Genomic DNA, 14,138 nt, shown 5'->3' with positions numbered 1-14,138 from the left:
AAGTACAGGCTCCTAGTGTGTATATTCAAGTTTGCAAGCTGCCTTGGTCCTAGAACGGTGAGCAAGAACTGTGCTGCCTCTTGCTTTCCTTAAAAGTGACACTATACTTTTTAGAGGTGATACAGTTTTTGTCCAAGCCTCTAGTAGGGAAAACACCAGATAGTCTCAAAGCTGAAACCTTCTGAAATAAAACTTCAGCATTTGCATCCCTTGACCTCCTCAGCCAAGACCACCGTCTGGATTGAAAACAGAGATTCCCTAAGGCAGGGAAAGAAATCGCTGCCCCTCTGAGGTCTCCTGTCTACATACTCCACTTGGTCAGTAGAGGTGACTTTGAAGGAAAAAAAGGACTATCTCTTCGGGGATAGTGTTGTGAGGCATCAGTCGGTCAACGTGTGTCACTGTTCCCTATCAAAACAGGAATATGTGTCCCTGCCCTGGTGCCACCTCCCTAAGCTTGAGGGACTTCATTTCAGCAGCCCAGACTTAGTTCTCCATTCTTGCATCTAGCATGAGCTGACCCACAGCTTCAGTGAAAGGGACTAATGGAAAGCCTCAGAGCTAAGAGCTCCTTCCCTCTCTGTGCTCTGGAGTGGCAAGAAGGCACTGTATCAGTGACACCAGTTAGGAGCTAGTCACAAATCCCCTACCTTCCAGATGAACTGAAAGAAGAGGTGGGTATAACATCTCAATCTGCCCCCTAAGGAGCCACAGAATCCAGTCACACTCTGCCTCTTCGGACCCCACCCACCCCACACACATCTCTCCTCTTTCAAAGAGTGGACCAACCCTTCCATAAATGCCTACAACTAGTGTTCCGAGCAGATTGTGGCAGGCCTTCTGTCCCATGTCCATAGCAGGGCACAGTCCGACCTGGGGTAGAGGAAATGCCATCTCCAGTGCCTGGATTCTCGCTCCAGGGGATTAGAGCCCCTATCTGGGGCCAGCAGAACTCCCTGCTCCAGCACTGCATGCCCTAAGTCTCTCGGGTCGCTTGTTCTAGAACTACTGACCACATAGCACTTTTTCTAGTCGACCCCTGACAGTTCCAAAGGCTGCCGCTGAAGGGGTGGGCAGAGAGCTCACCGCAAACGCGGCAAGTCCACCCCACCGTCACCTAAGCCCCTAGCCTGGAGCCCGAGCCGCGCCCAGATGGGCACCGAAGATTGCCAGCTTTGACACCAGCACCCAGAGGCAGCGAAGCTGCTGCAGGCTGAAACTCCCGGGACGCCAGGGGCCGGGGCGGCGGGGCTGTGCCTCCTCGGCGGCTCCTTAATCCTCGGTCCGAAATAGCCAGGGTAATCTCGGGTCGAGGCGGGGGAATTAGTGTCTTGGGGAAGGAGGACGAGCCCCAAAGCTGGACGGCGCAGGGTCCATGTGAAGAGCACTAAGCAAGAGTGGCCCAGGCGGCCCCGGGCGGGCGGGCGCTGCACGCGACAGCCGCCCGGCGAGGCCAGGCCGGATGGCAGCTCCGGGAGGTCCCGGGAGCGCCCGACTCCGGCCGAGGGACTCACTCCAAGGCCCCCTGAGAAGTTCGCGCGCCCCCGGCACGACTGCTCCGCCGCTCGACACTTACTTGTCGCGGCGACTGCCGAGCTCGGGGATGGCGCCGAGCGGCGGAGGGCCCGGGTCCGGGCGCCGAGCGCACGCGGCCAGGTGTCGCCGGTGCCGCTCCAGCAGGCCGGCGTTCTCACGGCTCAGCCGCGCCACTTGGCGCTCCAGCTCCTCGATGCGCCGCCGCCGTTGCGCCAGCAGCTCCTGCTGCGCCGCGACGATCCGGGTCAGCTCCTGCAGGTACTCGGCCGCCGTGCCCGGGGGCTCGGCGGCGCTCGCCATGGTCCCCGCGGCGGATGGCCGCGCCTCAGGCGATCGGGCAGCGGGGCGGCGGCGGCGCAGCCATGGCTGCGCGGCGGGGACGGAGGCGCGGCACGGCGCGGCGCGGCAGCGGGGCTCGGCCCGGGGGGCGCGGCGGCGCGGGGCTGGCGCGGCTCCGCCTCGGCTCCCGCCTCCGCCGGCGGACGCCCTGTGCCTCGGCGCCTCCCGCTCCCCCGCGCCGCCGCCACCCCGCTGCCCGCTGCCCCACCGACGCGCAGGGGTCGGCAGGGCGCGGAGCTGCGGCCGACGCGGGCAGGCGAGGAGTTTGCAAAGTGCCGGCTGCGACGCGAGAGGGAGCGGGAGCCTGGAGATCGTGGAGGGAGGAGGCGCATCTGAGGGAGGGCGCCGCCTGCCGGGTCCGCCTCTCCACCCCGTGCGCCCTATTCTTCAGCGCCTCAGCAACTCAGGGCCACAGCTCCGAAGCCCCTCGTCCTAGTCCAGGCCCCGCCCCCTAAATCCTTAAGTCCCGCCCCTCCATCCTCTTGACCCTCCGCGGGGTTTCCTCTGCCGCGGTCCTTAGCCTCAGCTCCGTCCAGTAAGTCCCTTAGCCCCGCCCCTCAGCTCTTCAGCCCCGCCCCCAGATGGTTCTCCCCCTAAACCCCGCCCCCCGTGTCCTTTAGCTCCGCCCTCTCGGCGCCTCAACCGCTCACTCTCAGGTCCAGACTTCTTCAACCCTTGCCCTTAAGCTCCGCCCCCTAAGCCGCTCAGTCCCGCCCCTTCTCTGCCAGGCTCCTTAGTCTCAGCCGTCTAAGCTATCGAAGCCTCTAAGCACCACCCTGGAGAGGCTCAACCTCGCCCCTTTCAGCGCCTCAACCCTTCACCCTCAGCAGGTCAGTAGCCCCCCTCCCTCAATACTGCCCCCTTATAGCCTCAGCCCCTTCCCCTCAGCGCACCCCACCCTTAGCCCCTCTCCTCAGTCCTCCAGCTTCTCCTCAGCCTTTTCCTCAGTTCCTCTTGGGACTTCCTTCCTCTAGCCTCAGTTCCTTAGCCCCAGGTACCTCGGCACTTCAAGCATTTCAGCCCCGCCCCTCAGCGAATCAGGCTGGTTTCTTTTTCAGAGTTGCTCAAACCTAAGTCGGTGTGCTTGAGCACCTTGGCCCCAAGCTCCTTAGCCCTCCAGCTTCTCCATTCTGGTCGCTCTACCCCCATCATCCAATCCCAGGACCCTTAACCTTAGACCCTCAGCTCTTCAGCCCTGAGACCCCCAACCCTGCATTTCCTGTCGACTCTTGTCAACCACTTTGATGTGTAAAGGTTAATTAAAAGAAATGAGGAAAACTGTATTTTCATGGTACTGACCCAAGATTTTAGGTCGTGTGAACAGAAAAACAAGTTAACTCATGAGACAGTTAGCATATTTTAATGCCTGAGTCTGCTAAAACACAAGATTTGTTTTGTGGCAGTAGACACTAGGCTCACAAACTGCCCCTTCACAAACTACAGTCAAAGGGTGGCCAGAGGACTGGGGAGATGGCTCAGTGGTTAAAAGCACCTATATGGCAGCTCACAACTATCTGTAACTCTAGTTCCAGGAAATCTGACACACTTACATACATGCAGGCAAAACACAAGCACATAAAAAATAAAATAAAATAAAAAGGTAGTCAGAAAGCACTGAGATCCTACAGCAATTTGCCTTGCATCTGAGTCTGTTTTCTCAGCCATAATACTTGATTGTTTGAGTCTTCATAATTTTCATATCCCAGATTTCATTGGACTAAATTTATCTATGTTTTGTCTTTCTGGTTTTAAGGAAGATTGCCACTGTTTCTTGTTTTCTAGCAAATATTTTTAAGGCTATTAATTTGCCTCTGGGTAAAGCCTTAACTGCATCTCCAAAGTTTCTCAAACGTTCTTACCTGCATTTTGAGGGCATGGCTCTTGTTAAGGCTGACATTACACTGGCATAACAATGGCTTCACTATTTCCTGTTTGTTGATATCCCTTCAAACCCTCCTTAGCAGTTCCCTGGGCATGCCTACAGAGCAGGAGAGGATGATAGTAGGGCCCTGCCTGGGGTCTTCAAAATCACCAAGGACTTTTCTCTCAGGATGAGGCTATGTACACGTCACTCTAAACAAAGACTTTAACGTTGTCCCTTGTTAGTAGGCTACTTGATATGCTCCAAAAAATTCTTGTTATCTTTGTAAATCTTTTAACTGTCTTGTGAAAAGCAATGTCATGCTACATCCATTTATATATCTAAAGTGTTTAATGTTTTGATTTTTAAATTTAAAATACACTAATACTTTTTGCAATTGTGTCCTAATATATCGAGTGTCTCCAAAAAATGGCCCAAGCTTGACTCCATCTCAAGGGAGACCTGACGTTGGAGTCATGCTTGTATCTCTACGAGTGTTTGGGATCAAAGGGAAATCAAACTCTAAATCCTGCACAGATCAGTGAGGAACAGCGGAGGAAGGAGCGGTGCACCCATGCCCAGTGCCCACATGGTTCCCCCACTCCTGTATGTGCCCACAGCAGTTCTGTTTGGAGCTGCCCTCATGTTTCTATCTCCACACTACCTGCTTGCCCTCTGAGACTTGCCCTGCTGTGCCACAGACATAGCGCAGACTGACAGATCTGGACGCTTAAAGGCATGGCCAGAGTAGTAGTTAACTGCTTTAGGGGGACTAAGGAGAGACAACCAGCCACACACCCTAGTTCTCTGTGGGATCCTGACCTCTAGATCCCCTGCACCAAGGTAAGAAGTACACAGGGAGACTGCCATCATCATGGGTTGCGCATATTCCATTATCCTAGCTCAACAGGAGCAAGCTCCCAGGAACAATGTCTGCCCAACCATGGAGGGGCCGCCTCTTCCTCATAGGTCATCAGCCAGTCATTTACCTAGCAAATGTTCCTTGGTAGCAACTCTGACTAGAATCTGGGGGTGCAGAGTAGGGCAGACATGGCCCCTGCATTCCTGGTGTTTTCTAGTGGAGACAGAGAAGGAACAAGTAAGTCAAGCAGTATGTAAAGGGGTGATCACATGGGGCCTGTCCTCAGAGAAGCTTTGGGTGGGAAGGTGTTCCACTGTTGCCTATCTAGATATTTTCATTATCAAGGGCATGTGACTTTCATTATGGACTAGGCTTTCAAATCGCAAGACCATCTTGGAGGAGAGCACTGACATTCTAGTGAGCATTTACTAGCCAAGCAACCACACACACACACACACACACACACACACACTAGCCAGACACATAATAGACAAACAAAAGCCCACCTCTGTTGTATAAATGTTCCCATTATGGCTGCCTTCAAGTTATGGACTGAGCTCAGGAACTATGGATGCATCTGGGATAAGGCCTCAGATAACATCCAGAGCAAGCCTGAGTCAACTTAACCCACCCAGCCATGTACAGTACAGACGACATACAGGGTGTTTTTGACAGCACTATACTATCATGAGATTCAACATGAACCTGGTTATAACAATAGCATGTGAGCAGAGAGCTTTCCTTTTGGGCAAGGAAGCCTGAACCAAGATTGGAGCTGTATAAATCGCCACTCCAGCTCCTGCTTTGCTCTAGGCTGGACAGTTCCCACCAGCCCCTCTCAAATCAAGAGGCCTAAATCATTTCTAACCCTGCCATGCAGGCCTTGCTTAGCAAGGTTGCCAAGCACAGCCCATTGCCTACCCTCTCCATTGCCACATCCTTTGATCCCCCTGGCTTTGATCTTCACTGCGGGACACCAAATGTGCTGAGTTCACAGAACTGTTTCTAGAATCTAGACTCAGCTACCAGCTCTCTCTGTGAGTTCCCCCAATGTCCTTGCCCTTGACCTAGGCAATTAGATGAACAGAACAACAGGTCAGATGGGTGAGGATAAAGCAGAGGGGGCTTTAATATGAAGAACCAAATAAAAACAGTGAGAGCTGTCAGTCAAACACAGTCCCTTACTTAAATCCAACACTGCACAGGAAAGAACAGAGCTTTTGGCTTCCTGCGAGCATGCTGGACTGGCTGCTGTGGCTGCCCAGTGGTGGACTGTACTTTAGGACACAGCCCTTGTCGTGGCACATGCTGGCAGCTGATGGCTCAAAACTCAGCTTCCCTTGGGAAATTGCTCTCCGATGACAGGTCTAACTTGGAATTGGCATGTTTCTATCTCTCCTTCCTAGGTGTCTCTCATCCCAGAACTAGTTCATACATAGTTCCACAGTTGGGCCCTCTTGCCTAAATATGGGCCATGCTGCAAGGTCATGCCAGCTCCAAAGCTTCAGGGAGGATCAGTAGAGGCCTCTGCAGTGTCCGCACCAGCTCATCAATCAGCAAAGCTCCCTCCTTTCTCAGCAGGTGCCACATCCAAGAGTACTCCCAGAAGAGCCTGGACAGTCAGCTCTGCCTCCGGATGTTCCTCCAGGAAGTCACCTGGGGCATCCATATTTACCCACTCTCCCATCTTTGTCTTCACATTTTCACTTTTTCTTGATAAGGTTTATCCACACTGTGATCCCAGTTAAGGTCCTGCTTTGAGCAGATTCTAAAATCTGAGACACCGATAATGTCATTTTTTTCAGTATTATAATTGAGTAAATTAAAGGCCAAGTCGTGTATACTGAACTGCAGAAAAAAAAAGCTATAAGAGGAGCTGTAAGCAAGCCAAAGTGGGGAGGGGGAAGGTAACAAGACTTTGGAGATGGCAAAGGGAATGGATTGTTCACAATAATTTATTAATTTTTATTCACACACAGCTCTTGAGAGACAGCATCCATTCTTTCAATATTATCACAAATTTCACCTTTAAGACCTTCTAGGAGCTCTCTGGATCACAGCTAGAACTTGAGCTGGCAGCTTCCTGGGCCTCTACATGGCTCACTGGGAATTTCTTGGCATTCTGCTTCTGGATTGGATCCACTGTTTCTTGGATCCTGTGTACTCTTTCTCGAATTCATTTTCTATTTTGCGGTGTACATCCTCAAGTAGCTCTCCCAGAAACAACCTATGAGAAGGTCTTTGAGTCCTTGTGTGTCTGAAAGTATTTATTTTGCATTTCCATTTGATTGATAGTTTGGCTAGGTATGGAATTCCAGATTAAAAATCTATTTCCTTGGACCTGGAAAGGCTGGCTCTGTTTTTGCCTCACTTAATGTAGCTGATGCTAACCTTCCTTTAAATAAGCGATTCTCTTTATGAGCAAGGTGCTATGGTTCCTAACCAGGACATTTGGAAATCTGGGGGGGAACATTTCTGGTTATCTCAATGACTGTGGATACTCTGTTGGTAGATAATGACATGGAGGGGACATGTCATTAATTTAAACTTGACGAATTTGTTTAAATTATTCTATTATTAATAAAAACTCAGGAGTCAATTGAAAAAAAAACAGATAAATCCAAAAAGCAGCAGAGAAAATGAACTGACCCTACTCTCCACATTTCTCAGATCTAAAACACCAGTCAATTTCTTAATCCCTTCCTATTATTTCTTGTGTATCTCTCTATCTGGCTCACTGGGTCCTCCAACATCTCTATGGTAAATTCTGGCCAGGTGACCATTGACTCTGTCCTCTGATTCAAGGTTTAATATTATTGTCAGTCTCAGAGTGAACAGATCTCCCATAACAAAAACTGCCCTCCCAAATTGCCAGAAGTAAAAAACAAAGTTAGAGGACTCACACTACCTGACTTTAGGACTTCTAAAAATCAATAATAATTATCAAGAGTGTGAAGATAAATGATAAATTAAGAACACAGAAACTCATTCAGAAGTAGATCTATGCATATCAGATCAAGCTCTGATAAAGAGGCATTCAGCTAACCAAGGGAGGGAATACTTTCATCAGATGTTGAGATTGGATGTCCATGTGCTGATGAATGACCCAGACATCCCACCTTCTCTAAAGTTTAACTTGGATTATATCATAGAACTGACTATATATGGCAAGCATATAAAACTTCTAGACAAAAATAAGAGAAAACCATAATGACCTTGAGTTTGGCAATGATAAACAGAGCATCCAAAGCACACACAAAAAGAAACACATTTTTAAAGGAAAAAAAATCAATAAGTTAAACTTTCACAAAATGAACTTTGTTATTTAAAAGATATTGCTAGAAAAAGGAAAGGGGCCTGGAGAGATAACTGATATAGATATGAATAATTTGCATTGGTATGGATCTTGGCTTATTGATACAAATTTAAGGACAATTTTGTTATATGTATTTATGATATTGATTATTGTGTTTGTGTAGCTCATTTAAAAATGTAATGTATACTTAAGAAATGTAAGTTAATAGATACTCATCTATAATAGTCAAGCTTGTAGTCATGTTAGTTAGATTTTCTAGTTGTATAGAGATAAATTTCAGGTAGATAGGTATCCTTCAAATCTTTCAGAGACCTTCAAAATATGGCATTTAAAATGTTTTAATAATTTAGGACTTTTCATGACAATGAAACACATCTGTTCCTGGCAGAACAAACTACTTCAAGAGGAAGATGGGCATCGAAAAGGCTCATTATGGAGTTGGTTAGCCATTGGGCAAGAAACTGCTCTTGCCTGAACTTCTTGATAAACTGGACGTGCAGGACCCGCAGAAAAATGACTACTGAACTTGCCTAAAGGTGAGATGGTCCTTCAGGGTTCCTGCTACATGAAAGAGTCTGCCAGATATTCTGCAGGACACAGAAGAAAGTGGCTGACAAACTGCCAATATAGGTGGAACTGTATTTGACTTCATAGAAAAGTCTACTGGATGCTATCTATGGGCCAGTAGGCTGAAGATGGATGCCCTACGGTACAGAAAAACGTTGGGTCCAGGCAGTGAGATGTCTCTGTCAATTCTAGAGTTTTAGAAGTTACTTATAGTGTACTTCCTGTTTACTTAGGTAATATTATATCCTTCTGGAGTCTTTGATGGAGTTGAAGAATTTATAGTTATAGTTTTCCTTAGTTATGATAAAAGATAAAGTAGATATAAATATTGTAAATGTAATTCTTGTTTGATACCTGTTTTGTTATATGTAATTTTACTATGTTAAAGTTAAAACCTTCCTTTTTATTTAAACAGAAAAGGGGAGGTGATGTGGAAGTCCCCTCTGTGTGCTGTGATAATCATTAATGAATAAAGAAACTGTTTTGGACCTATAGCAAGGCAGAATTTAGGTAGGAAGGAAAAACTAGGCTGAATGCTAGGAAAAAGAAGGGCAGAATCAGAGAGAAGCCGTGGAGCCACCGCCAGAGTCAGACATGCTGAAACTTTGCTGGTAAGCCACTGCCACGTGGCACTACACAGATTGATGGAGATGGGTTAAATTAATATGTAAGCATTAGCCATTAATAAGCTAGAGCTAATGAACCAAGCAGTGATATAATTAATACAGTTTCTGTGTGATTATTTTGGGGCTAAGCAACCGGGAACCAATGAGCAGTGCTCCCTGCAACAGACAACTCGGCTGTTAAGAGTGTGAACTACTCTTGCGGAGTCAGTTAGGTTCCTAGCACCCACATCAGGCAGATCACAGGGGATCTGAAACCTGCTTGGGCTGCCTCAGGCACCTGTACTCACATACTTAAACCCACCCACCCCAACACACACACACACACACACAAACACACACATACACTAAAAGAAGAAGAAGAAGAGGAAGAAGAAGAAGAAGAAGAAGAAGAAGAAGAAGAAGAAGAAGAAGAAGAAGAAGAAGAAGAAGAAAGAAAGAAAGAAAGAAAGAAAGAAAGAAAGAAAGAAAGAAAGAAAGAAAATTAGAGGAAAGGAAAAGGCAACCACGTCTGGTGGCACATACTTGTAATCCCAGCTACTCAGGAAGCTAATGATAGAAAAGCTAACATCCAAGCCTAGCCAGGACAATACAATGAAAGACCCCTAAAAGTAGATATGAGGAGAGAGAGAGAGAGAGAGAGAGAGAGAGAGAGAGAGAGAGAGAAAATGGCAAACCACAGCCTTGAAGAAAAAATACTTGTGAACTATAGACCTGACAGAGATCTTGGATGTAGACTATTTACAGAACCTTAATAACCTAATAGTAATATAAATAGCTTAATTAAAGAATAAGTAAAAGGGGACTAAAGTGACAGTTCACAGGTTAAGAACACTTGCTGTTCTTCCAGAGGACCCAAATTCAGTTCATAGCACTCATGCCCTGTGACTCCAGCTTCATGGGGTCTCAGGCCCTCTTCTGACCTTCTGAGTACCAGGAGTGCACATGGTACACATACATATACACATACATTCATATACATACGTACGTACATACATACATACATACATACATACATACATATATGACATAAATGCAGGCAACACTCACACATATAAAATAAAGGTAAGTAAATCTTTTTTTTTCAAGATAAGGTCACACTACATAGCTCTGGCTGTCCTGGAACTCATTATGTAGACCAGGCTGGCCTTTAGCTCACAGAGATCCACCTGCTTCTGCCTCCCTAGTGCTGGAATTAAAGGTTTGCCAATATACATAGCTAATAAACCCTTTTAGTAAAGAGACAACCCAATCTAAAACTGAGCAAAGTATCTGAAGAGATAATTCTCAAAGAAAGAGACAGTGGCATGGAAACATATACCATCGCTAGTACAAGCTAAATCACAAGATACCCATACACACTGTATGTTGACAAGGATTAAAACTATAGAAAATAGTAGGTGTTGACAAGGATGCAGAAGAATGGAAACCTTCACCCACTAGGGCACCAACAAGATCAAAGAAAGGACTCTGTCCAGGTCCAGCTGGTGAAGCAAAAAGTTCACTAGAGTTACTTCTAGAAGCATGAGTAACTGGAATGCAACTATGCCACCAGGAAGTCCCAAGGACAACTTCTGTGAGAGCTATCACCCTAGCCAACTGTTGACCATTGATATACTGTCAGGATGGAGAGCCTTGTGAGAGTCTCCTGAAGGCTCCTGGCCCCATGAGCCCCAAGAGCTCCAGGAGGGAAGTCTACAGTCAGATTTCCTGAGGGTCTTGTTGGGTGATCACAGCACCTCTGATTCAAGATGGCCAAAGAAATATATTCTAAATTCTTTGTGAGCGCTTCTCATTTTTACAAAATGACAATGAGCTAAGCCTTGAGCTTAGAAAGTCCTGACACTGTTTTTCCATGCTCACAGGTCACTTTTTCTAAGTAGGACCTGCTCCTGGGCTTGACACTCTGTGCTTGTCTCCCACTTCCTGCACTGCACTCTGGCAGCAAAGGCCATTCTGACTAATCTTGCACTCATAGTCCCCACCCACTGCTGCCAAGAGCTGCTTAATAGCAGATAAAGGACTGAACAAGCCAGGAATGACTGGGAAGCCTGTGAGATCGCCAGGCCATGGCACCCCTGAATTCCTGGTTGATATCTGAGTCAGTGAAGCCTATAGATAGGAAGGCCTCATGCAAGTCACCTGGAACACACACACACATGTGCACCTACACATATATGCATGCATATATAATACACACATAAATGCATTTGCATATACAAACATACATGCACACACATATGTATATATAGACATATGCATATACATACATGATGCACAATACATGCATAAATGCATATACACGTGCAAATATGCACACATATACACACGTATGCAAACATACACATGCACATATTACACAAATATACATGCATGAATATACATATGCACACAAAAATACATGCATGAATATACACGTAACACGCATATATGCACATAACCATATATACATACACACAAATAAACATACACATATATTCATACACACAGGAGTGGGGGTTGAAGGCATGACAGGACACAACATGGATGTTCCCTTCCCTTCACACTCTTGTTCTGCTGTGCAGTGTACCGGACTCTCCCTGAGGAAAACTGAAAATGTACCTAGTAGAAGATGGATAAGTCACATGCTGTGGCATCTGGCTTGGTCAGAGCAGTTGCTGAAAAGCCCTTAGATGGTTCAGCTCTTTGAGCTCCAGCATTTCCCCTTTGTAGATAAAACCTTGAATCCCACTCACCAGGCTTCTCTGAGGGTAAAGTGAAACCACATCTGGATACACAGAGCAAACACACTGTTTCTGCCTGGCCTAAAATTCATGGATTTTTCAGCACCCATCATACCCAAGTCAGAATACACATACTGCTATACCATCCACATGAGAAGAAAACTGTATATCTGTGTTGAAAGCTATAATAGTAACTACTAGAAGAGCAGAGATAGAAAACATCATTTCCAACATTTGACCAACTTAAAAACAATTAAAAGAAACTGTGATTAGTTGAAAATATAAAGTAAGATAGATGAGTAAGCCCAAACAGGCCAACAACTACAATAAATGTAAATGTCTCTACCTCACCAATGAAAAATAAAAGACTAACCACATAACATAGTGCTGCACACTTGTCATACCAACGATTTGGGAGGCTGACGAAGGAGGCTAACCAGTTCCAGGCCAGCCTGCCTACATAGTGAGAACTTGCATTTAAAAAAATTAAAAGATATTCAGGTGTGGTAGCTCATGTTTTTAATCCCAGCACTTGGTGGGCAAATGCAGGAGGATCTCCGCAAGTTGAGGCTACTCTGTTTTATGTAATGAGTTCCAGGCCAACCATGAATACATAGTAAGATCTTGCCTAAAAACTTAGTTAATTAATTAATTAAAAGGCAGAGACTTCGGATAAAGCTCAGCTAAACATGTGGAGAAGAGGAAAGTGGTTTAGGAGCTCCCCCGGGATTGGAATTCAGCTCCTACAGAATGATACCCTAAGTTGTCCTCTAGCCTCTATACATCTGCACATGTGCTCCCCCAAAAGACATACACATAAAATTAATTAACTAACAAACTTTTAAACCAATATGTACTTATACTATAGTGACAGTTAAAGTCACTTGCCACTAATTGAAGGTATTCTGTAAAACAGAATAGAGGGGAAATGCCATCAGTTTAGACTTTGATTTTGAGACCAGTTGCTTCTTTGTTGAAAATAGAGATTCTGGCCCGAGTCTGCAACCTCCGCTGGAGCAGGTCCAAGCAAGCGACCTCTGCAGGAGCAGGCCTGAGTCAGAGACCTCAAACCTCCTTGGGACCAGACCAGAACCAGCAACTTCTTCCAGAACAGGCCAGAGCCAGTGACTCCTCAGTAGCAGGACCCAGCCAGTGACCTCCATGGGAGCAGATCCAAGCCAACGATCTCCACCAGAGCAGGCCTGAAACAGCGACCTCTACAGGAGAAGGTACAAGCCAGTAACCTCCACAGGAGCAGGCCCAAGCAAGCAACCACCATCAGAGGAGGCCTAAATGATCTCCAGTATTGTAGAGCAACCTCCAAGAGTGCCAAGTGACCTCCAAGTGCCAAGTGACCACCAAGAACACCAAGCGACCTCCAGTGTGACTGGAACCATAGCTCTGACTCCACCACAAGGAGCAACCATCTGAGCCTTGGATCCACTGACACCTGGAAGAGTGATTACCAGAGACATGATACCAACTACATCAATAAGAGAAAAAAATGGGTAGACAAGGTAAGAACACACTCAACACCACAAAGAGCAACACAGCATCACCAAAAACTAGTGGCTCTACAACAGCAAGACTTAAACACCCCAGTACAGATGAAGCAGAAGAAAATGACCTAAAAAGTAATTTCAGGAGAGTGTTTGAAGCCCTTAAAGAGGAAATTAAAAATTCTCTCAAAGAAATGGAGGAAAAGACAAACAAAAAAAATGGAAGAAATCAACAAATCCTTTAAAGAAAATGAATAAAAAGCAATCAAACAGGTAAAAGAAACTATTCAAGACTTGAAAACTGAAATAGAGACAATAAAGAAAGCACAAACTGAGGAAATTCTGGAAATGGAAAATATAAGAAAACGAGCAGGAACCACAAATGAAAGCATAAACCACAGAATATAAGATACGGAAGAGAGAATCTCAAGCATTAAAGATACAATAGAGGAAATAGATTCATTGGTCAAAGAAAATGCTAAATCTAACAAAAGCTTAACATAAAATATCCAGGAAACATGGTACACCATGAGAAGACCAAACCTAAGAATAATAGGGATAGAATAAGGAGAAGAAGGCCAACTCAAAAGCACAGAAAATATATTCAACAAAATCATAGAAAAAAATTTTCCCAACCTAAAGAAAGATATGCATATGAAGATACAAGGAGATTACAGAACAACAAATAGACTGAACCAAAAAAAGTCTCTGTGCCACATAATAATCAAAGCACTAAACATACAAAACAAAGGAAGAATATTAAGAGCTGCAAAGGAAAAAGGCCAAGAAACATATAAAGGCAGACCAATCAG

General features: G+C 45.9%; 1 protein-coding gene across 6 annotated transcripts in view; it reads right to left on the bottom strand.

Moving 5' to 3' along the window:
* Iqsec1 (IQ motif and Sec7 domain ArfGEF 1) overlaps positions 1-1,851 on the bottom strand; it is a 334,563-nt gene extending 332,712 nt beyond the window's left edge. For all 6 annotated transcript variants that reach the window (XM_087907048.1, XM_087907047.1, XM_087907044.1 and 3 more), the window contains exon 1: positions 1,577-1,851. In XM_087907048.1, coding sequence (XP_087763174.1) covers positions 1,577-1,836 — 260 coding nt within the window. In that variant the 5' untranslated portion in view covers positions 1,837-1,851. The remainder of the gene's footprint in view (positions 1-1,576) is intronic.
* Between the last annotated feature and the right edge of the window lie 12,287 nt (positions 1,852-14,138).

Source organism: Myodes glareolus, chromosome 6 (assembly GCF_982192425.1).
Source record: "Myodes glareolus chromosome 6, mMyoGla1.1, whole genome shotgun sequence".
NCBI lineage: Eukaryota > Metazoa > Chordata > Mammalia > Rodentia > Cricetidae > Myodes > Myodes glareolus.
Note: the sequence above shows the minus strand (reverse complement) of the source record. Positions and strands in the feature narration are given on the sequence as shown.